This window comes from Lineus longissimus, chromosome 18, assembly GCF_910592395.1.
Source record: "Lineus longissimus chromosome 18, tnLinLong1.2, whole genome shotgun sequence".
Classification (NCBI taxonomy): Eukaryota; Metazoa; Nemertea; class Pilidiophora; order Heteronemertea; family Lineidae; genus Lineus; species Lineus longissimus.
In genome coordinates, this window is record NC_088325.1 from 12,952,559 (window position 1) to 12,977,062 (window position 24,504).

At 40.8% G+C, this 24,504-nt stretch overlaps 2 protein-coding genes across 4 annotated transcripts; both read left to right on the forward strand.

Annotated features, from left to right (window-relative positions):
- Window positions 1-4,654: 4,654 nt before the first annotated feature.
- LOC135502099 (deleted in malignant brain tumors 1 protein-like) lies at window positions 4,655-13,713 on the forward strand. Of its 2 annotated transcripts, XM_064794660.1 has the most exons (11): window positions 4,655-4,785; window positions 5,617-5,786; window positions 6,680-6,842; window positions 7,089-7,249; window positions 7,783-7,942; window positions 8,535-8,725; window positions 9,196-9,258; window positions 9,781-10,140; window positions 10,950-11,105; window positions 11,753-11,822; window positions 12,333-13,713. In XM_064794660.1, the coding sequence occupies exons 1-11, from the start codon at window positions 4,676-4,678 to the stop codon at window positions 12,796-12,798; spliced, it is 2,070 nt and encodes a 689-aa protein (XP_064650730.1). In that variant the 5' UTR covers window positions 4,655-4,675; the 3' UTR covers window positions 12,799-13,713. The 2 variants fall into 2 exon arrangements, with proteins under 2 accessions (XP_064650730.1, XP_064650731.1); XM_064794661.1 differs by lacking the exon at window positions 9,196-9,258.
- A 1,493-nt stretch (window positions 13,714-15,206) lies between these two features.
- Window positions 15,207-23,137, forward strand: LOC135502102 (deleted in malignant brain tumors 1 protein-like). 2 transcript variants are annotated; one of them, XM_064794667.1, is made up of 10 exons: window positions 15,207-15,298; window positions 16,584-16,753; window positions 17,215-17,377; window positions 17,624-17,784; window positions 18,317-18,482; window positions 18,944-19,134; window positions 19,637-19,990; window positions 20,828-20,983; window positions 21,180-21,249; window positions 21,753-23,137. In XM_064794667.1, the coding sequence occupies exons 2-10, from the start codon at window positions 16,717-16,719 to the stop codon at window positions 22,216-22,218; spliced, it is 1,764 nt and encodes a 587-aa protein (XP_064650737.1). In that variant the 5' UTR covers window positions 15,207-15,298; window positions 16,584-16,716; the 3' UTR covers window positions 22,219-23,137. The 2 variants fall into 2 exon arrangements, with proteins under 2 accessions (XP_064650737.1, XP_064650736.1); XM_064794666.1 differs by lacking the exon at window positions 15,207-15,298 and adding an exon at window positions 15,631-15,761.
- Window positions 23,138-24,504: the final 1,367 nt, after the last annotated feature.

Here is a 24,504-nt window from a genome sequence, read left to right on the forward strand (position 1 = left end):
ACTTACGATAGCTAGGGCGGGCTTACTTAACTCAACAAGAAACGGTGTAATCACCTTTGATACGTAATGGTAGAATGGACGCAAAAGTCTTGTAAATTCACGTTTTTTTAGAATATGTTGAATTATACACACTAAAAACATCCATTGATACGCGGATGTAGAGCTCTACATGCGTGATTGATACAACCCAAAGCCCAGGAGTTTGGTCAGCGACAAGATAAAATGCAGCTACTTCATCAGTGTTTAAGTAGAAAATTATATTCTTTGATCTGTTCTCAACACTGGCCCACGGCTTTATTTCACAATTTATTAAAAATCCAGTGTGTCATCGGTTCGTCCTTTTGTATTTCAGTGCCATCATTTTATGAAATCTGCTCAGATACGACGTTCACGATCCCTGCGAATTTTTCTTTCCTCCAATCTCCGGGGTACCCAAGTCAGTTCAATTACGAGAGTGGCACAATTTGTTCCTGCACGTCTACAAACCTCACTGCAGCCACAGTGCTATCCTTGTACATTTATCAGAAAATGTTCACGCAGAACCAATCCTTGACATTTTATGACGACGGCTCTCAGATTCAGTTGTATGGCGATAATTCTTCAGCTGGCCCATGGCCATTTAACTTCACAAATACGGATAACTTCACGATTCAATTCCAATCAAATAAGAGCGATGGTGAAGGGAAATTTAACATTCAGATAAAAGGTAAACATCATGACAAGAGTTGTCTTCTATCTCAGGACAATATATATCCTAAGCAGGGATTTTATACGATTTCTTTTTAAGCTGGTAGTTACTATATCAGCCTGGTAGCACATAATGGTTAGGATTCATGTTCATGCATTTCGAAATTGATCTCCGTTGTGAACAGGGATAGAATACCTAATTTTATTAGTCAGGATCATGTTCTATTATGCAATCACAATCTAATGTATATATTGGTCTCTCTAGCCTTAAATCCCTGCAAAATCAGTGAACTGTTTTTTATATGGTAGGAATATTTGAACGAAGGGACTGAATCAGCATACATAACCAGTGTGATGGGGAAATATGTCCTTGGATAGAGTGTCGCGGGGACAAATATTTTTTTTATTTTTTTATTTATTCTAAAATATATACATGTAATTTCCATCATTACATTCCCCTCTGAAAGAATTCTATCAAGCGCTTATTACTGAAGTACCGAGGGTCATTTGCCTCCATAAAACCGTGGCTTGAACAGTCAGTTTAGAGTAGGGAAAGACACCTTGGAAGGACATTAAAATCTGTTGCATAACTGATATAAAAAATACGAAACTACATCATTATTCAGTTGATATCATGCCCATTCCTCAACATGACCGAATTTAGAAGCCATGTGTCACTTGTTTTACCTAGAGTCTTTCAATATTAAGAAATATTGAAAGACTCTGTTTTACCCGAATCTCTTTTTTGATCACTTTGATTTGCTATCGAGGACGAACTATTCCTCTGTCTAAGGAGTGATGCTTATAACAAACGAATTAGTAATGTCGTATTTCTGACGGTCTGCTCATTGTTTCAGCTACAACCGCAGTAGAGTTTACCTGCACGAAGACAGTCGGAGTTACCACAACGACAGCGACAACCACGACAGCAACAACAACAACAACAACCACAAGCTTTACTGTTACGCCTATGTCGGCCCCAAAAATTGACGATGAACCGCCTGATAACGCTGGTAAGCCACAACAGGAGAACCTCTGAACCACAACTTTCATGAATAATCATGTCATGCCGAGTCCATAATTATGGTAGCCTATCAATGATTATGGTCGGAAAGAGCATACGAAGTATTCAAGTGCATACCATCACTTTCATGAGGTTGGCCAATGTTGATGATCAGAAACTTTCTCCAATTTGTCTATGATTTCTAGGTCTAATTGGTGCCGTGACCGCTCTTGTTGTTTTGGTTGTATTGGCTATCATTCTTGGGATCATTTTGTGGTGAGCATGATATCTTATTCGCCCACGCATCGAAGTCGAAAAAACCAATAAAACTAAATTTGAGTCTATTTCTGGTAATATAATAGCTGATTTCGAATAATGTTCTTACATGCAGTTTAAAAGACGTAGTAAAGCAGGACCTGAGACGGTGACTTGTACACGTACCTTCTTTGGGGTCGGGATCTTAAACAATCTTATCAATGCCAATAGAATTCTGAGGGTTTGCAGTCTTTAAGCGTCTCCAAGCTCCTTAAGGCTTGATTGATTTCTGGGGCAATCAAATCTCATACTGCAGAGAAGTATTATTGGTAGGAACTGCTCACTAGGGAAAACGAACTCGTATAATGAATCCCTTATCATGGCAAATTGGGGTGAAATCTTTTTTAAATGTTTAAAAAGAGCACCATATGTAGAGCACAGGTGATGTAGCTCTCTCTCTGCTAGAATGTCGCCGGAAGTTTCTAATTTTACAGTATATGTGTGTTACAACTGATTGCTTTCAGGAAACTTGGTTTCGTCCGTTTTGGCCGGAAAGCTGCGAATCCTGATGGGAATGGGCTCTACGATGAGACTCACGTACCGACCATGGGAGAAGGTAACGGGAACGGGGGTCCAGGGAACTACGTAAATGTTGGAGGGGCGTACGGAAACGTGGGTGAGCCAGTTTATGTGAACAGCGCCTTCGTGGCTGACATGCCGACAAACACCGGTCAAGATCCATCCAGTTGTCCTTCCGAATATGAAAATATGGGAGAAATTGCCGTCAATCAAGAGCGTGTTTCGGGCCATGCCACGCCACTTGCGGAACCAGTGCAAGGTAGTAGAGATGTTCGAAACCATGGAAACGGCGCCAACGACTCGACACGTGTAGATGAAACAGAATCCCAGTATGCTAAGCTTGAACCGGTGAAGCGATCAGAATATGCCGACTTTCGGGGGCTTACTGCTGAACAGTTGAAGCCAATTTGAGTTTTTATCGGCTGAGTTGGGTTAAGAAACCGCCTGCATGTGATATTTTGTACAGTGTGTTTCACCTTAGGGTGACGTGATTGGCTCAGTAGTACTTTGCATATGCAAAATGCCTCATAATCTGCTGTCTTCTAAGTAAGCATTTTGCCTAAACGTCCTTAGGGCAACTTAGTGTCGAAAATTTAAAACTCTGCGAGAGGTGAAAATCTGATTAACTATTCAAGAACTGTGTGACTTATCTTGACATCGCAGAACATACGGGTTGCAAAGCAGATGAATCCAATACGGAAACCCTTCATGTCTTGAATCACGAGCTACGAACGGGAATTGTTTCCGAGAAAATCAAATCGAGACGACGAAAACGCTTCCCAATTAGCCCGTACAGATTATTTGAACCTGAATTCGTTCAACTGCGAAGTAAGGGCAAAATAACGAGATACAGTTTTTTTGTCATTCCAGTCGCACCACTATTTTACAAAGTGTATATATTCATTTTTAATTGACAAGATATTATAAAATCCCAATTGGATACTATTTAGTAAAACTCTTTTGTTTTCATACATAGGTGAGTGATTTCACGAGCGTGTGTTGTTAGCCAAGAATAGTTATACCCGTTCCAACTACACTTACCAACAACAGTAACATAATAATCATATCACATGTACATTTTTATCATAAATGTCACTGAAGCAGTTTTGTCATTAGTACGTACCAGATTTAAGATGTTTGGCATTGTGGTTGATTTTTACAAAGGATTATTCAATGTTGGGTAACTGGAGGATTAACTCCATATAATAGCCCTTCCTGGTTGGTTACATGTAACGTGATTGGCTGCATTAAGATACTATACTATCACAGACTTGTGTGATATTATGCTAATGGTCCGCCAAAAACCATTCAAAACGTTCGATTTCGAGAGACAATAGTTTGGCGACATTACCCTGGCCTTTGTTTCGATTTCTTACAGAACGGTAAAGAATTGAGCGGTCTTAGGTCGATGAATCTAGAGTACATATGTACATATATGCACACATACCGGGAAGTATGTATCAATAACATACATACATGTACTCGATACCGGTGTATGCATTCAAAGGAAGGTAAGACGAATCCTGACCCCATTCGTCACGATTCGCTGACTGTTCTAACATTCGTTCCATAGGCCTACAATATGATAATGTTGCGTATGAGTGATAAATACAAATTATCGTCGAACTATCACCCAAACAGGTCAGTTTTCAAATCGAAACAGAACCTTGGTGCTCATTTAAATACCCGGTGTCTTGGACTTAGATGGCTCGACCTGGAAAATCGTGGTGAAAAAGAGCGGAATGTGTCGCACTCGTAATTTATTCCTTCTATTGCATTTGATATCACATGTAGCTGCAGGTAAGTGACGATAAACCAAACGGATCCCAATATATCGCATATTTGGTATGATGTTAGGTTTGATTCGCTGGCGTGTTAGGCCAAGAAATCACAGGGCCGTTCAACGTAGTGTTAGATCAAAAATACGCCGAATCGGTGCCGCGTGAGGTGTTTCTATTTCATATCTTGATTACGTCGTATAAGAGTCTTTCAAATATTTGAAAGACTCTGGTCGTATTAGAGAAATGTGTCTTGTTTTAGTTTGAGATCCCAATTACGCCAAATCAGTCAGAAAATCATTATTTATAAGATTATGTGATTTGTTTTGCTTTTTCAAATCCAAACGATGCGGTAATATTGCGCTTGAGGGAAATGAAGAAGTTAGAAGTTCGGTACAACGGCAACTGGGGGAGCATATGCTTCCACGTACCTGGATTCGATGACAAAGCAGCAAAAGTCGCATGTCGACAAATGGGATTTGGGTGAGTGCAGTTATAGTGTTCTTGACATCATCGGCGTATGAAGTTGCCAAACTATGATGATTGCCCAACGCTCGCTTTTGGTTTGAAATCGTGCTGCGCTAGAAAAAGTTGTGAACCCTCCCTCCCAAAATTGTGAACCCTCCATTTTATGCTAATTTTCTTTGTGAATCGTGATACTTCACAAATTATACGTATTTATATGCAATCACATGCAACCCATCCTGAGGAAATCACGGGCTATTGTTCGCTTCTCCGGTGCTGGCTCGGAGAAGGGAACAATAACCGCGATTTCCTCAGGATGCATGCAGTCACGATTTTGATACGCCGACTTGGGTCCTGGTGATAATCCTGGCTGTCCAGTGCCCTGCAGCTTTGTACAAAGCTGTTTGGGAATGCCACACGTACAGTGCGTCGCAAAAGTTTAATTTACAGTCTAGTGTACATGTAGCAATTGTCTGAGTGCAAGCCCATTTCGAAAACACATATTACGTATTCATGGAGACGGATATTAAAAAGTTTCTTCATACTGGTGTGAAACATCCCTTAAATTCTAGTCATACGAATTCCGAACGAAAAAATGATAGCGAAGCATTATCGGATATCTTACTTTGCAACACCACTGAATACATGTATGCTCTGATGCATAAATTCAAGCACGCATCACAACAGTCTGCATTGGTCGGATGCATTTTTTCAGTATCCTCAATTCAGATATGATCATTTCCACAGGATCTACTCGAGAGTTTATTGATATACCAAGATGTATTTCAGCAACATGACATATAGGGTGAAGTGCTGATTATATAAATCACTGATTCGTGTTTATTAAAGGAATGGAAATCTCAGTACAAGTGTGACGTCTGTGATAGTGGCCAAGCTGACAATAGTCCTCGGTGAAGTCACCTGCAACGGTGAAGAAGACGACTTCAGTAAATGCACACTTCAAGTCCCGACCGGTAATTGTATGTTTGCTGTGGAGGTGAATTGCGAAAGTGACCCAGGTAAGTACCACTTGATCACGTGACACTAATATTATTCTTTTGTCTGCACATGATACATTTACCCTTTCGTTGAAACAATTCCATTAGTCCAGTTCGTTTGTGAACATATGAAATTCAAAGGAAGTAAACTTTTTTTTAAATGATAATCTGAAATCTGAAATACAAAAACAACACGGCGACAGCAGAATTGGGGAATTGCGGGTTTTTTAAAACAGCTTTTCACTCTCGCATACATTGGGGATGAAATGCCAGTCCATGGTATATCAGTTGGCCCAGTAAAGGCTGAGTGCACCCAAATGTTTGGGTGTTATAAAAGGCGACACATTCGACCCTTGCAGGCATCCAGCCATTGATGTTTTCCATTGGTGATACAATAACGAAGTGACGAGAAAAACGGAAGGGCATGTGAAATGAAATGCTAGGGAACAAAAATTAGCTTGTTTTTGTCAATGCTACTCAGTTTAGTTGTATACTGTACGTTATCGGTACCACATAACAACTACCAGACGTTCTTAGTGAACTGTTCAAGATGAAAACACTGACAATGGAATGGCTGTCATCAAGAATTCATAAAGGACTAGTCTTTATCTATTCTTGCTGTCATTAATCTGATGTCGTAGAATAATTTCCAGATTGCTGCTTTTCTGAGGAATTATAGAGGCAACGCATTCACTCACATAACCATGTTATTTTCTAATGGAATGGTCGACGAATCCATCCCGGCGATTATGCAGACTGATGATAGTATAACCTGATGCATAACTTGATTTCTACATTCAATTGAAACCTACAAAGCAATATCAGGTTGTACAGTGTAGGAACCGTTGGCTCTTAAACTTTTCTCTGCCAGATCATTCCAATACAAGCCATTGAAACACCCATGACATTTGCAGCACTGGATGGTCTGTTCGATGTAAGCTTCTTAGGGAGTCCCAACCACGCCCACAGGGGAATATTGCACGCCACGAAAGCTGGAGCAACTGGAGCTGTGTGTTACGACAGCGGATCAGCTGCCACTACAGTTGCCGGAATCGTCTGCAAACAAATGGGATACAGGTCAGATATAAACAGAAACCTATATCTTTATCTATTCCCGATAGAATGAATAAGTTGCATGGATTCAACGAAATCTTGTTATTCAGACGTTCCCAAAAGATGCAGCTAAACATATAGTCTAAATATAGGCATTTCTATGATATGATGAACGACAAGGGACAAAGAAAGATAATTTTCATTATTGAATGTCTTCATTTCGAACCTTGTGCCTTATTTACACCCTAACAATCCCTTTCCCTGTTACAGCGGTGTGGAGAAGCAGACTGCGACCAACGCCTCATCTTACAATAGTTCCTTTACTGCAACATGTATTGGAACTGAACTAACTCTTGCCGCCTGTAACTTAACGCACGGGACTTCCTGCTCCTCAAACAACGCCATTGATGTTGAATGTAAACTGGACTCCGGTGAGTATCACAATGTATTCCTTCAACCGGTTCACTTTCCGCCCTCTTCAAGCTGATATCGCAATCACCTCCTTCTCCTCGGAATTCGATGAGTTTCACATGTAACATGCCGGAGTCTAATTTAGAAGGGTGGGAAGCACCTGATGGAGTATACCCCGTAAAGGGTCGGGTTGCCTAATGTTTTAAACGGGAAATATTATAACATTAGGGTGATGTACTCACCTACAAACATTTTAAAAGAAATCATGGTATACTTCGATCAGGTTGTTCAAAAGTACAAATCACGTTATCCCTATAAGGAACGCCCCCAGCGTTATCTTGTTTCTAAGCCTCTTTGAATATTTTGCGTTCAGTCTAATCGGTTCCATTAGGGTCAATGAAGCTTTGAACAAAACGGCCTCGAGATGATACATGTCGTGAACATCATGACAAAATTTCTAAAGCCAGTTGGCCATTTCCAGAAAGCATTTTACTAGACGTTCGAGAACATCGGAGAAAGTTAGGGAGTAAAATGGTCGGTTATTCAATTCCAGCATCCCCATTCGCCGTCCAGCTCTCCCAATCTTCGAAAGCAGTGGTCGGGGCAAGCAGTGGGACAGTTGAGTTGAAAACGTATGGTAAATGGGGCGTGATCTGTGACACTGGCTGGGATATCAGTGCTGCAAACGTCGTCTGTAGACAACTTGGATTCAAGTAAGTTATTTCTGTCATTGTATGAATTATTGTTTGCGACAAACTGGTTTTGAAAAAAACATCGCCAAAGTACCAAATCTAGTTATATAATTATAGGTTCATTTATATTTCACCTTTCATTTTTACCAATCATTGTCGACCAGTTGTCGCCACTGAGACACATTTCATTTTGATGCGATTGCAATCTGGAAGTTTAACATTGTTAAAGACGCAGTGTTGTGTGTGGACACTTGTCTATCAAAGTGTAATACAGAGTTTTCAACAGTGGTTTCCAGATCACTTACTACTCTGGGCAAGGGTATGTTTTAAACTAAGTTGCCAAGTCCACAAACAGGATATTTGGGGCGAAGAAGCACGGTTAACGTGCAGAGTCGACATAATAAATTGGCTGTATGTTCTAGATCACTGTGTCTATAAATATACAAGTAAATGTACATACTATACATGTCCATGTACAATCTCGGTCAGAAGTTATTAACCACCTGATATTTGGGGAATAACGGAGTAATTTACAAATATCAGGTGGTTAATAACTTCTGACCGAGATTGTACATTATTGTGTACATGATTAGTTCTATTCTTCCTGTTACAGGGGAGCGGTACCGATCACTGGTTTCCCAACTGACGCCAAATTCGGTCAAGGAACGGGTACAGTTGTCTGGAACAATCTGCAGTGCAATGGCGACGAACAAAGTATAGCCGAGTGCAAATATGTTGAAGTCTTTGGGACGAGTGAGTGCAACTCGGTGAATGCTTCGGGTGTGATCTGTTCCAGTGAGGATTGTAAGCAAAATATAATTAAACCATTAAATGAATTTTGTTATCTTTGTAGACTAGTAAAGGAAATCACAATATGAAGAATTTGTTTTGGAATTTATCTTGAGAGCGTTGGGTTTATATCTCGAGCGCTCGAAATTTTATCTCGGACTAGAAATGACTTACGATAGCTAGGGCGGGCTTACTTAACCCAACCAGAAACGGAGTAATCACCTTTTATACGTAATGGTAGAATGGACGCAAAAGTCCTGTAAATTCACGTTTTTTTAGAATATGTTGAATTATACACATTAAAAACATCCATTGATACACGGATGTAGAGCTCTACATCCGAGATTGATACAACCCAAAGCCCAGGAGTTTGGTCAGCGACAAGATAACATGCAGCTACTTTATCAGCGTTTAAGTCGAAAAATTATAGGAAGTGACTATTTGGCAAGCCCGGCTCACCAAACAGCGCCTTTTTTCTGCCCTAGATGGAGAGCCGAACTCATGCATATTCAACCATTCAGGAGCTCATTATCATTCGTGGCAACACGGTCAGTAACACTGTAGTTACAGTGAAACGCCTTTAGAAATGCACACTAATGCATTTAACATGCTTATCAGTTAAATCACGTTTATGACTTTTTTTGTAAATCCATACAGTCATGTACATGTACATGCTTCTTCATGGATTATTGACCAAAACCCGAGTTTAGTAACAGAAATTGAATCGAGAGCGGGAAGTCGGCCATTGTTAAATATGCGCATATAAATTCGAATAATGACGTCACTGCTCTCTGATTGGCCAACATGTTGTAACCTCTCCGGCTCGCCAAATAGGGTAGTATTTTTGCCCTGTTTGGCAAGCCCGGCTGGCCGAACAGGGTGGCTTTTTAGTGCTGTTTGGCAAGCGGCTCTCCAAACAGGACAAAAAAAGATGCCTGTTCGGCGAGCGGCTTGCCAAATAGACCCGGCCAAAATTATATTCTTGGATATTTATCAACACTGGCCAACGGCTTCATTTCACAATTTATCAAAAATCCAGTGTGTCATCGGTTTGTCCTTTTGTATTTCAGTGCCATCATTTGATGACATCTGCTCTGATACGACGTTCACGATCCCTGCGAATTTTTCTTTCCTCCAATCTCCGGGGTACCCAAATAAGTTCAGTTACGAAAGCGGCACAACATGTTCCTGCACGTCTACAAACCTCACTGCAGCCACAGCGCTATCCTTGTACATTTATCAGAAAATGTTCACGCAGAACCACGTGGAATCCTTGACATTTTATGACAACGGCTCTCAGATTCAGTTGTATGGCGACAATTCTTCAGCTGGCCCATGGCCATTTAACTTCACAAATACGGATAACTTCACGATTCAATTCCAATCGAATAAGAGCGATGGTGAAGGGAAATTAAATATTCAGATAAAAGGTAAACATCATGACAAGAGTTGTCTTCTAGTTTTTTAGCTGGCAATAACTAGATCAGCCTGGTAGCACGATAATGGTTAGGATTCATGTTCATGCATTTCGAATTTGATCTCCGTTGTGAACAGGGATAGCATACCTAATTTTAGTAGTCGGGATCATCGAAGGTTCTATTGTGCAATCACAATCTAATGTATATATTGGTCTATCTAGCCTTAAATCCCTACAAAATCAGTGAACTGTTTTTTATAGGATAGGAATATTTGAACGAGGGGACTGAATCAGCATACATAACCAGTGTGATGGGGATATCTGCACTTGGATAGAGTGTCGCGGGGACAAAATATTTTTTAATTGAAAACTATTATTATTCTAACATGTATAATGTCCATCTTTACATTCTCCTCTCAAATAAATCTGTTCAGCGCTTATCACTGAAGTATTGAGGGTCATTTGCCTCCATAAATCCATGGCTTGAACCGTCAGTTTAGAGTAGGGAAGGACACCTTTTTTTTATGGAAGGACATTAAAATCTGTTGCATAACTGATATAAACAATACGGAACTACATGATTATTCAGTTGATACCATGCCCATTCCTCAACATGACTGAATTAAGAAGCCATGTCTCACTTGTTTTACACAGAGTCTTTCTTTATGAAGATTTATTGAAAGACCCTGTTTAACCCGAATCTCTTTTTTGATCACTTTGATTTGCTATCGAGGACGAACTATTCCTCGGTCTAAGGAGTGCTTCATGCATAACAAACGAATTAGTAATGTCGTATTTCTGACGGTCTGCTCATTGTTTCAGCTACAACAGCATTAGAGTTTACCTGCACGAAGACAACCAAAGTTACCACGATAGCAACAACAACAACAACAGCAACAACAATAACAACAATAACAAGCTCTACTGGTACGTCTAAGACGGACAAATCAATTTGCGATGAACCGCCTGATAACGCTGGTAAGCAACAACAGGAGATCTTCTAAACCACAACTCTCATGAATTATCATGTCATGACCAGTCCACATGGTAGCCCATCCATAATTACTGTCAAAAAGAGCATACTATGTATTCAAGTGTATGACCATCACTTTCATGAGGTTGGCCAAAGTTGATGATCAGAAACTTTCTCCTAAGCCTATTTAGTATTAGTTTTGAAATTCAAAAAGTATAAGTACCGTTTCAACTGAGTGATATCGTTCCTGGACGTGGTCTGGCCAGGTTCTACTTCGCCGTTATGCGTTGCGAGATTGTATAGGTAACGTTTTCACCAAATTAGTAATTTCTTTTCTATTAATAGGTTAATTGGCCCCACACAACACAACCCATTACTTTGTCATTGTGGCAATCATGTGCATGAGGAGGGGATGGATTAATGGGAATTGAAAGTGCACTTGAAAGAGATGATGGATTCTGAAAGTTGGAGAAAGTGCGCTTCATTCTGGCCATTATTGTGTATCTGAGTTCGTATGCCTAGGAACGAAACGCTCCCTCTCGAAGATCCCGTCATCGATTCTCGGTGAAAATCCGATATCTACACATATTAATTTTCCTGCGGGGTATATTTTTTACTGTATATCCATGATAAATTTGTCTTTGATTTCTAGGTCTAATTGGTGCCGTGACCGCTCCGGTTGTTTTGGTTGTTTTGGCTATCATTCTTGGGATAATTTTGTGGTGAGCATAATATCTTATTCGCCCACGCATCGAAGTCGAAAAAACCGATCAAACTAAATTTGAGTCTATTTCTGGTAACATAATAGCTGATTTCGAATAATGCTCTTACATGTAGATTAAAAGACATAGCAAAGCAGAACCTGAGACGGTGACTTATACACGTACCTTCTTTGGGGTCGAAATCTTAAACAATCTTATCCATGCCAATAGAGTTCTGAGGGTTTGCAGTCTTTAAGCGTCTCCAAGCACCTTAAGGCTTGATGGATTTCTGGGGCAATCCGACCTCATACTGCAGAGAATATTATTGGTAGGAACTGCTCACTAGGGAAAGCGAACTCGTATAATGAATCCCTTTTCATGGCAATTCACATTGGGGTGAAAAAGTTGTTTTGATTTTTAAAAAGAGCACCATATGTAGAGCGCAGGTGATGTAGCTCTCTCTCTGCTCGAATGTCGCCTTAAGGTTCTAATTTTACAGTATATATGTGTGTTACAATTGATTGCTTTCAGGAAACATGGTTTCGTCCGTTTTGGCCGGAAAGCTAGGAGTCCTGATGGGAATGGGCTCTACGATGAGACTCACGTACCGACCATTGGAGAAGGTACCGGGAACGGGGGTCCAGGGAACTACCGTAATGATGGAGGGGCGTACGGAAACGTGGGTGAGCCAGTTTATGTGAACAGCACCTTCGTGGCTGACATGCCGACAAACACCGGTCAAGATCCATCCAGTTGTCCTTCCGAATATGAAAATATGGTAGAAATTGCCTTCAATCAAGAGCGTTATTCGGGCCACGCCACGCCACTTGCGGAACCAGTGCAAGGTGGTAGAGATGTTCGAAACCATGGAAACGGCGCCAACGACTCGACAGGTGCAGATGAAGCAGAACCCCAGTATGCTAAGCTTGAACCAGTGAAGCAATCAGAATATGCCGACCTTCGAGGGCTTACTGCTGAACAGTTGAAGCCAATTTGACTTTTTATCGGCTGAGTTAGGTTAAGAAACTGCCTGCGTGTGATATATTGTACAGTGTGTTTCACCTTAGGGTGACGTGATTGGCTCAGTAGTATTTTGCATATGCAAAATGCCTAATAATCTGCTGTCTACTAAGTGAGCATTTTGCCTTAACATCCTTAGGGTAACTGAGTGTCGAAAATTTAAAACTCGGCGAGAGGTGAAAATCTTATTAATTATTGAAGAACTGTGGGACTTATCTTGACATCATTTGCAGAACCTACGGGTTGCAAAGCGGTTGAATCCACTACGGAAACGCTTCCCAATTGGCCCGTACAGATTCTTTGAACCAATTGTTCATTTTCCCAACATAGGACTGATTCCACGAAAACGGGAAACCGCCACTGACTTACAAATCCGGGAGGCACGATTTTTAAATTTCAACGAATCGGCTCTCGTGGAATCATTCGCTTTTCTTTAGATGTACTTTTGCTGTCTAGAAACAAAACAAAAAGGGACTTCAGTGCGCCATCGCTTTACAGACCACGCGCGTATGGGCGGAGGTAACGGAGGCGGGAGGCTTTCAATATGTCAGTGCCCCTGTTGCAGATCTAGAGTTAATGATAGTATGGCTGTTATGGTCTGACACCATCAATTGTGTTTATTTGCCTCTGCCGTTTTGGATCTATCGATCCCCTAAATCTGTTTCGAGGGGGTCGAGGTTGTCACGATTTGCACTGATAACCCTGTGATAGAGAGTAGAACAAGAGAAATTTAGACCTAGGTGCGAGTGGGCTTTGTTTTAAGGCAATAGACCGTGTATTGGGCAAGGCTTGAATTCGTTCAACTGCGAAGTAAGGGGCAAATTAACGTGATACAGTTTTTTTGTCATTCCAGTCGCACCAATATTTCACCAAGTGTATATATTTATTTGTAATTGACAAGATGCAATAAATTCAGATTTGATACTATTTAGTAAAACTCTTTTGTCTTCATATATAGGTGAGTGATTTCACGAGCTTGTTGTTAGCAAAGAATAGTTATACCCGTTCCAACTACACTTACCAACAACAGTAACATAATAATCATATCACATGTACATCATGAATGTCACTGAAGCAGTTGATATGAAAACTATTTCCCGCCCATAATTTTGTCATTAGTACGTACCAGATTTAAGATGTTTGGCATTGTGGTTGATTTTTCACAAAGGGTTATTCGATGTCGGGTAACTGGAGGATTAACTGCGTAATCCATATTAATAGCCCTTCCTAGTTAACGGTACAATTAGATTTAGTGAATGATGGTGATGCAATCTATATGATGCAAAACTTAGCGTCCAGCGTCCAAAATCTGCGTCAAGGTTTTACCAACTACCGCATGCATTCTACCATCGTGACCTTCAATGTATTGACATTGCTCAGCTTCCAGACAACACGCGTCAATATGGGCGGAGGCTACGGAGGCAATACCGCTGGAAGTTATGGCACTCTGCAGGATGTTAAATGAGTACTTAAATGTCGGTGTGGACTCGAACTTATTGGGTCATCCGTCACCATGGGCACTCATTAGACTGCCAGCCCCCATGCCAATGACAGTGATGCATTGTCAATGCATTTTGGGCAAATGCATTATGGACAATTTGCCAATAGCAGAGTCGTCCTTTGGGGTTGATGTTTATGGAATAAGAAAATGATTTCTGAAGTATTTTCCTTGTCTGTATCTGACATGGCTTCTATGGAACCATATAGTTGTACCATAAAAATCCTACGTCTATTCAGCATATACAATTGAAGCTACATTAAGATACCATACTATCACAGACGTCTGTGATATTATGCCAATGGTCCGTCAACGCCAGTCTAAACGTTCAATTTGGACAGACAATAGGTTGGCGACCCGAGGCCTGGGCTTTGTTTCGATTTCTTACAGGATGGTAACTAATTGACCTGTCTTAGGTATGTGAATCCAGAGTACGTATGCACGTATATGGACACATACCGGTGTGACAGCGGATATAGTCCCCCTGGAGTTATAGTCCGGTAGCTTTGTATTTGACCAATTAAGCAGCATGATCTATTGTACCGCTAACCCTAACCAAAACATTTAGCAATGCGGGCTATTGTTACACGGACTATCAGCCCTAGGACTACTATCCCTTGCACACCGGCAAGTACTAAGTATCAATAACATACATACATGTACGCGATACCAGTGCATGCGGTCAAAGGAAGACAAGATGAATCCTGACCCCATTCGTCACGATTCGCTGACTGTTCTAACATTCGTCCCATAGGCCTAATATGATAATGTTGCGTATGAGTGACAAATACAAATTATCGTCGAATTATCACCCAAACAGGTCAGTTTTTAAATCTAAACAGAACCTTGGTGCTCATTTAAATACCCGGTGTCTTGGACTTAGATGGCTCGACCTGGAAAATCGTGGTGAAAAAGAGCGGAATGTGTCGCACTCGTAATTTATTCCTTCTATTGCAGTTGATATCATATGCAGCTGCAGGTAAGTGATGATAAACCAAACTGATCCCAATATATCGCATATTAGGTATGATGTTAGGTATGATTCGCTGGTGTGTTAGGCCAAGAAATCACAGGGCCGTTCAACGTAGTGTTTGATCAAAAATACGCCGAATCGGTGCCGCGTGAGGTGTTTCTATTTCATATCTTGATTACGTCGTATAAGAGTCTTTCAAATATTTGAAAGACTCTGGTCGTATTAGAGAAATATGTCTTGTTTTAGTTTGAGTGCCCAATTACGTTAAATCAGTAAAAAAGAGTCATAGTTTATAAGATTATGTGATTTGTTTTGCTTTTTTCGATCCAAACGATGCGGTAATACTGCGCTTGAGGGAAATGAAGAAGTTAGAAGTTCGGTACAACGGCAACTGGGGAAGCATATGCTTAAATGTACCTGGATTCGATGACAAAGCAGCAAAAGTTGCATGTCGACAAATGGGATTTGGGTGAGTGCAGTTATAGTGTTCTTGACATCATCGGCATATGAAGTTGCCAAACTATGATGATTGCCCAACGCTCGCTTTTGGCTTGAAATCGTGTTGCGCTAGAAAAAGTTGTGAAACCTCCCTCCCAAAATTGTGAACCCTCCATTTTACGCTAATTTACTTTGTGAATCGTGATGCTTCACAAATTATACGTATTTATATGCAATCACATGCAACCCATCCTGAGAAAATCACGGGCTATTGTTCGCTTCTCCGGTGCTGGCTCGGAGAAGGGAACAATAACCGCGATTTCCTCAGGATGCATGCAGTCACGATTTTGATACGCCGACTTGGGTCCTGGCGACAATCCTGGCTGTCCAGTGCCCTGCAGCTTTGTACAAAGCTGTTTGGGAATGCCACACGTACAGTGCGTCGCAAAAGTTTAATTTACAGTCTAGTGTACATGTAGCAATTGTCTGAGTGGAAGCCAATTGCGAAAACACATATTACGTGTTCATGGAGACGTATATTAAAAGGTTTCTTCATGCTGGTGTGAAACTTCCCATAAATTCTCGTCATACGATTTCCGAACGAAAAAATGATAGCGAAGCATTATCGGATATCTTACTTTGCAACACCACTGTATACATGTATGCTCTGATGCATAAATCCAAGCACGCATCACAACAGTCTGCATTGGTCGGATGCATTTTTCCAGATGTGATCATTTCCACAGGACCAGATCTACTCGAAAGTTTCATGATATACCAAGATGTATTTCAGCAACATGACATATAGGGTGAAGTGCTGATTATCTAAATCACTGATTCGTTTTTATTAAAGGAATGGAAAACGCAGTAATAGTGGGACGTTAGTGTCAAGTGACAAGCTAATAATAGTCCTCGATGACGTCACCTGCATCGGTGAAGAAGACGACTTCAGTAAATGCACACTTCAAGTCCCGACCGGTAATTGTATGTTAGCTGTGGAGGTGGGTTGCGAAAGTGACCCAGGTAAGTACTACTTGCCATGATCACTTGACACTAATATGATTTCTGTGTCCACACATGCAACATATTGCCTTTTATTGATCGGGTATACAATACTAGTAGTGCAGTTCGTTTGTGAAACCTAATGATTCAAAGAAAATAGATAATTGAATAATAATCTGGAAGTAAAACAATAACAACGATGTGGTGAAAGCACAATTGGACGATTGCAAGCTTTAATTCTTTACAACTACTCTCGCATACCTTTAGATGGTATGAAATGCCAATCCATGATATACATGTATATCGGGTGACCCAATAAAAGCTAAGTGCACCCATATAAAGTTAGGCATTTTCAAGAGCAACACATTCAACCCATGATATCCTAATTTCGCTGGCATCTAGACATTGATCTTTCCCAGTACTGGTGCAATAATAAAGTTTCGTGCCACTGAAACACCTATGTTTTCAACTGACATTTGCAGCACTGAATGGTTTGTTCGATGTAAGCTTGTCAGGGAGCCCTAGCCACGTCCAGAAGGGAATATTGGAAGCCACGAAAGCTGGAGCGACTGGAGCAGTGTATTACGACAGCGGATCAGCTGCCACCACAGTTGCCGGGATCGTCTGCAAACAAATGGGATACAGGTCAGATATAAACAGAAACCTATATCTTTATCTATTCCCGACAGAATGAATAAGTTGAATGGATTCAACGAAATCGTGTTATTCAGACGTTCTCAAAAGATGCAGCTAAAAATATAGTCTAAGTATAGGCAATTCTATGATATGATGAACAACAAGGGACAAAGAAAGATAATTTTCATTATTGAATGTGTTCAGTTCGAACCTTGTGCCTTATTTGCACCCTAACAATCTCTCTCCCTGTTACAGCGGTGTTGAGAAGCAGACTGCAGCCAACGCCTCATCTTACAATGTTTCCTTTACTGCAACATGTAAGGGAACTGAACTAACTCTTGCTGACTGTACCTTGACGCAATGGACTTCCTGCTCCCCAAACAACGTTATTGATGTTGATTGTAAACTGGACAACGGTGAGTATCACAATGTATTCCTTCAACAGGTTCCTACCGCCATCTTTATGCTGATATCGCAATCACCTCCTTCTCCTCGGAATTCGATGAGTTTCACATGTAACATGCCGGAGTCTAATTTTAGAAGGGTGGGAAGTGCCTGGTGGAGTATACCCCTTAAAGGATCGGGTTGCCTAATGTTTTGAACGAGAAACATTATTACATTACAGTGATGTACTCGCCTACAAACATTTTAAAAAGAAATCATGGAATACTTCGGTCAGGTTGTTCAAAAGTACAAATTACGTTATCCCTATAAGGAACACCCGCAGCGTTATCTTGTTTCTAAGCCAGTTTGAAATTTTGCGATCGGTCTAATCGGTTCCATTAGGGCCAATGGTGCTTTGAACAAAACGGCCCCGAGATGATACATGTCGTGAACATCATGACAAAATTTCCAAAGCCAGTTGGCCATTTCCAGAAAGCACTTTACTAGACGTCCGAGAACATCGGAGAAAGTTAGTGAGTAAAATGGTCGCTCATTCAATTCCAGCATCACAGACACCATTCGCCGTCCGGCTCTCCCAATCTTCGAAAGCAGTGGTCGGGGCAAGCAGTGGGACAGTTGAGGTGAAAAAGTATGGTAAATGGGGCGTGATCTGTGACACTGGCTGGGGTATCGGTGATGCAAACGTCGCCTGTAGACAACTTGGATTCAAGTAAGTTATTTCATTGTATGAATTATTGTTTGCGACAAAATGGTTTTGAAAAAAACATCGCCAAAGTACCAAATCTAGTTAATATACAGTAATCGATTCATTTATATTTCACCTTTCATTTTTATCAATCGCTGTCGACGAGTTATCGCCACTGAGAAACATTTCGTTTTGATGCCATTGCAATCTGGAAGTTTAACATTGTTAAAGACTCAGTGTTGTGTGTGGACACCTGTTTATCAAAGTGTAATACAGAGTTTTCAACAGTGGTTTCCAGATCACTTACTGCTCTGGGCAAGGGTATGGTATGTTTTAAACTAAGTTGCCAAGTCCACAAACAGGATATTTGGGGCTAAGGAGTACGGTTAACGTGCAGAGTCGATATAATAAATTGGCTGTATGTTCAAGGTGACTATTCAATAAATCATTGTTCCTGTATACATGATATGTTGTGCCTGTTACAGAGGAGCTGTGCCGACCACTGGTTTCCCAACGAAAGCCAAATTCGGTCAAGGAACTGGTACAGTTTTCTGGAACAACGTGCAGTGCAATGGCGACGAACAAAGTCTAGAAGAATGCAAACATGACGAGGTCCTTGGGACCAGTGCGTGCAACTCGGTGGATGCTTCGGGTGTGATCTGTTCCAGCGATAAATGTAAGCAAAATACAATTAAACCATTAAATGATTTTGTTATCTTTGACTCACTGGTAAAGGAAATCACAATATGAAGAATATGTTTTGGAATTATCTTGAGAGCGTTGGGTTTATCTCGAGCGCTCGAATTTTTATCTCGGACTAGAAATGACTTACGATAGCTAGGGCGGGCTTACTTAACTCAACAAGAAACGGTGTAATCACCTTTGATACGTAATGGTAGAATGGACGCAAAAGTCTTGTAAATTCACGTTTTTTTAGAATATGTTGAATTATACACACTAAAAACATCCATTGATACGCGGATGTAGAGCTCTACATGCGTGATTGATACAACCCAAAGCCCAGGAGTTTGGTCAGCGACAAGATAAAATGCAGCTACTTCATCAGTGTTTAAGTAGAAAATTATATTCTTTGATCAGTTCTCAACACTGGCCCACGGCTTCATTTCACAATTTATTAAAAATCCAGTGTTTCATCGGTTCGTCCTTTTGTATTTCAGTGCCATCATTTTATGAAATCTGCTCAGATACGACGTTCACGATCCCTGCGAATTTTTCTTTCCTCCAATCTCCGGGGTACCCAAGTCAGTTCAATTACGAGAGTGGCACAATTTGTTCCTGCACGTCTACAAACCTCACTGCAGCCACAGTGCTATCCTTGTACATTTATCAGAAAATGTTCACGCAGAACCAATCCTTGACATTTTATGACGACGGCTCTCAGATTCAGTTGTATGGCGATAATTCTTCAGCTGGCCCATGGCCATTTAACTTCACAAATACGGATAACTTCACGATTCAATTCCAATCAAATAAGAGCGATGGTGAAGGGAAATTTAACATTCAGATAAAAGGTAAACATCATGACAAGAGCTGTCTTCTATCTCAGGACAATATATATCCTAAGCAGGGATTTTATACGATTTCTTTTTAAGCTGGTAGTAACTATATCAGCCTGGTAGCACATAATGGTTAGGATTCATGTTCATGCATTTCGAAATTGATCTCCGTTGTGAACAGGGATAGAATACCTAATTTTATTAGTCAGGATCATCAAATGTTCTATTGTGCAATCACAATCTAATGTATATATTGGTCTCTCTAGCCTTAAATCCCTGCAAAATCAGTGAACTGTTTTTTATATGGTAGGAATATTTGAACGAAGGGACTGAATCACCATACATAACCAGTGTGATGGGGAAATATGTCCTTGGATAGAGTGTCGCGGGGACAAATATTTTTTTTATTTTTTTATTTATTCTAAAATATATAATTTCCATCATTACATTCCCCTCTGAAAGAATTCTATCAAGCGCTTATTACTGAAGTACCGAGGGTCATTTGCCTCCATAAAACCGTGGCTTGAACAGTCAGTTTAGAGTAGGGAAAGACACCTTGGAAGGACATTAAAATCTGTTGCATAACTGATATAAAAAATACGAAACTACATCATTATTCAGTTGATATCATGCCCATTCCTCAACATGACCGAATTTAGAAGCCATGTGTCACTTGTTTTACCTAGAGTCTTTCAATATGAAGAAATATTGAAAGACTCTGTTTTACCCGAATCTCTTTTTTGATCACTTTGATTTGCTATCGAGGACGAACTATTCCTCTGTCTAAGGAGTGATGCTTATAACAAACGAATTAGTAATGTCGTATTTCTGACGGTCTGCTCATTGTTTCAGCTACAACCGCAGTAGAGTTTACCTGCACGAAGACAGTCGGAGTTACCACAACGACAGCGACAACCACGACAGCAACAACAACAACAACAACCACAAGCTTTACTGTTACGCCTATGTCGGCCCCAAAAATTGAAGATGAACCGCCTGATAACGCTGGTAAGCCACAACAGGAGAACCTCTGAACCACAACTTTCATGAATAATCATGTCATGCCGAGTCCATAATTATGGTAGCCTATCAATGATTATGGTCGGAAAGAGCATACGAAGTATTCAAGTGCATACCATCACTTTCATGAGGTTGGCCAATGTTGATGATCAGAAACTTTCTCCAATTTGTCTATGATTTCTAGGTCTAATTGGTGCCGTGACCGCTCTTGTTGTTTTGGTTGTATTGGCTATCATTCTTGGGATCATTTTGTGGTGAGCATGATATCTTATTCGCCCACGCATCGAAGTCGAAAAAACCAATAAAACTAAATTTGAGTCTATTTCTGGTAATATAATAGCTGATTTCGAATAATGTTCTTACATGCAGTTTAAAAGACGTAGTAAAGCAGGACCTGAGACGGTGACTTGTACACGTACCTTCTTTGGGGTCGAGATCTTAAACAATCTTATCAATGCCAATAGAATTCTGAGGGTTTGCAGTCTTTAAGCGTCTCCAAGCTCCTTAAGGCTTGATTGATTTCTGGGGCAATCAGACCTCATACTGCAGAGAAGTATTATTGGTAGGAACTGCTCACTAGGGAAAACGAACTCGTATAATGAATCCCTTATCATGGCAAATTGGGGTGAAATGTTTTTTAAATGTTTAAAAAGAGCACCATATGTAGAGCACAGGTGATGTAGCTCTCTCTCTGCTAGAATGTCGCCGGAAGTTTCTAATTTTACAGTATATGTGTGTTACAATTGATTGCTTTCAGGAAACGTGGTTTCGTCTGTTTTTGCCGGAAAGCTAGGAATCCTGATGGGAATGGGCACTACGATGAGACTCACGTACCGACCATGGGAGGAGGTAACGGGAACGGGGGTCCAGAGAACTACGTAAATGTTGGAGGGGCGTACGGAAACGTGGGTGAGCCAGTTTATGTGAACAGCGCCTTCGTGGCTGACATGCCGACAAACACCGGTCAAGATCCATCCAGTTGTCCTTCCGAATATGAAAATATGGGAGAAATTGCCGTCAATCAAGAGCGTTATTCGGGCCATGCCACGCCACTTGCGGAACCAGTGCAAGGTGGTAGAGATGTTCGAAACCATGGAAACGGTGCCAACGACTCGACAGGTGTAGATGAAGCAGAACCCCAGTATGCTAAGCTTGAACCGGTGAATCGATCAGAATATGCCGACTTTCGGGGGCTTACTGCTGAACAGTTGAAGCCAATTTGATTTTTTATCGGCTGAGTTGGGTTAAGAAACTGCCCGGATGTGATATTTTGTACAGTGTGTTTCACCTTAGGGTGACGTGATTGGCTCAGTAGTATTTTGCATATGCAAACTGACTAATAATCTGCTGTCTTCTAAGTAAGCATTTTGCCTAAACGTCCTTAGGGTAACTAAGTATCGAAAATTTAAAACTCTGCGAGAGGTGAAAATCTGATTAACTATTCAAGAACTGTGGGACTTATCTTGACATCATTTGCAGAACCTACGGGTTGCAAAGTGGATGAATCCACCACGGAAACTCTTCATGTCTTGATTAATTTTGTTCTACAGCATTATTACAAATAGGACTGGTTCCACGAAAACGGGAAACCGCCACTGACTTACTAATCCGGGAGGCACGATTTTTAAATTTCAACGAATCGGCTCTCGTGGAATCATTCGCTTTTCTTTAGATTTACTTTTGCTGTCTAGAAACAAAACAAAAAGGGACTTCAGCGCCCGATCGCGTTACTGACGGCGCGCGTATGGCCGGAGGTAACGGAGGGGGGAGGCGTTCAGGATGTCAGTGCCCCTTTTGCAGATCTAGAGTTAATGATAGTATGACTGTTATGATCAGACATCAATTATGTTTAGTTGCCTCTGTCGTTTTCGATCTATCGATCCCCCAAAAGCTGTTTCGAGGGGGTCGAGGTTGTCACGATTTGCACTGATAACCTTGTGATAGAGAGTCGAACAAGAGAAATTTAGGTGCGAGTGGGCTTTGTTTTAAGGCAATAGACCGTGTATTGGGCTAGGCCTAAATTCGTTCAATGCGAAGTCAGGGGCCAAATAACGTGATACAGTTTTTTGTCATTCCAGTCGCACCAATATTTTACAAAATGTAAATATTTATTTGTAATTGACAAGATATAATAAAATCCCAATTGGATACTATTTAGTAAAACTCTTTTGTCTTCATATATAGGTGAGTGATTTCACGAGCTTGTTGTTAGCCAAGAATAGTTATACCCGTTCCAACTACACTTACCAACAACAGTAACATAATAATCATATCACAAGTACATTTTTATCATAAATGTCACTGAAGCAGTTGATATGAAAACTATTTCCCGCCCATAATTTTGTCATTAGTACGGACTAGATTTAAGATGTTTGGCAATGTGGTTGATTTTTCACAACATTCGATGTTAGGTAACTGGAGGATTAACTGCGTAATCCATATAATAGCCCTTCCTGGTTGTTTACATGTAACGTGATTGGCTGCTCAACGGCGCAATCAGAAAGTGATCTCGGTGTATAAATAGATATCTTACACAATAATAACAATATTATCATCGTGTCAAAGGTGAGCTCCTCTCGACAAAGGAAACTCGGCAAGTTGTTAAGTTTTATGAAAATAAAAGAAATGTCATTTATGGATTAAGTTGAAAGAAAAGTAGTTCCATCTACTAGCGAGTCTGTCCACTAACACAGTGAGCGAAATTTCTCGTGGTCATGGGATCATGACTACACACACACAATGCATTATGAAATGTAGTCCATTCACACCTTTTGGTTGGCTCCTGAGGATAATGATGGGTGGAGTATGAATGTGTCAACCACACAGAACCTGTTGTATTTCCGCTAAATCCATCAACATCTAATAGGTTTCCTGGTTTTACTCGGGTTTGGCCAAACCTTGCCGTGCGATTGGGGGTACCTCTTTCTCCAGAGTGGACGTCTATTTTCAAACTAAGAGTTCATGTTGAACTTCAGAATGTGTCAGTTGCAAAAAAAGTTAAAGTAAAAGTTTAGGGTTTATATTCTGATATCAACAAAGATATAGAGTATCATCCGACTTTACACTTTAACCCTGGTCTGTCCTGAAACAGTTCAGTAGACCTCAGACGAGCTACAATCTGAGCATTTCTGACCGGTACCCATTTATACACCTTGGTGCAGAGAGGCAAGTAAGAAAAAGAGACATGCCTACAGTCTCACGTTGACAGTGGGGATCGAACCCGGGACCTCTTGACCGCCAGTCGAGAGTCCAAGCCTCTACACCACAGCGGCTCCTTAGTTGCAAGATTGTGCATTGTGCATAGCAGGGGAAACAACATTTCCAAGGGGGTTTCAACCCCAGCAGACTTTTGGATCTCATGGCCAAAGTAAAACTCCCCCCCCCCCCCTTGGCTGGCCTTGTGAGAATGATGAAACCACAAACACGCGAATACGAAAAGACAAGATATGCTCAAGGCGATGTGGCAGTTCTATTTTCTAACAGAGTGGTTTGAATTAGTTTTTTTTCCA

Coding starts and splice junctions, on each gene's coding strand:
- LOC135502099 (XM_064794660.1), top strand. CDS start 4,676: ATGAAGAAGTTAGAAGTTCGGTACAACGGCAACTGGGGGAGCATATGC. Junction 7,250..7,782: donor TGAATGTAAACTGGACTCCG/GTGAGTATCACA, acceptor ATTCAATTCCAG/CATCCCCATTCGCCGTCCAG. Junction 11,823..12,332: donor ATTCTTGGGATAATTTTGTG/GTGAGCATAATA, acceptor GATTGCTTTCAG/GAAACATGGTTTCGTCCGTT.
- LOC135502102 (XM_064794666.1), top strand. CDS start 15,652: ATGAAGAAGTTAGAAGTTCGGTACAACGGCAACTGGGGAAGCATATGC. Junction 17,785..18,316: donor TGATTGTAAACTGGACAACG/GTGAGTATCACA, acceptor ATTCAATTCCAG/CATCACAGACACCATTCGCC. Junction 21,250..21,752: donor ATTCTTGGGATCATTTTGTG/GTGAGCATGATA, acceptor GATTGCTTTCAG/GAAACGTGGTTTCGTCTGTT.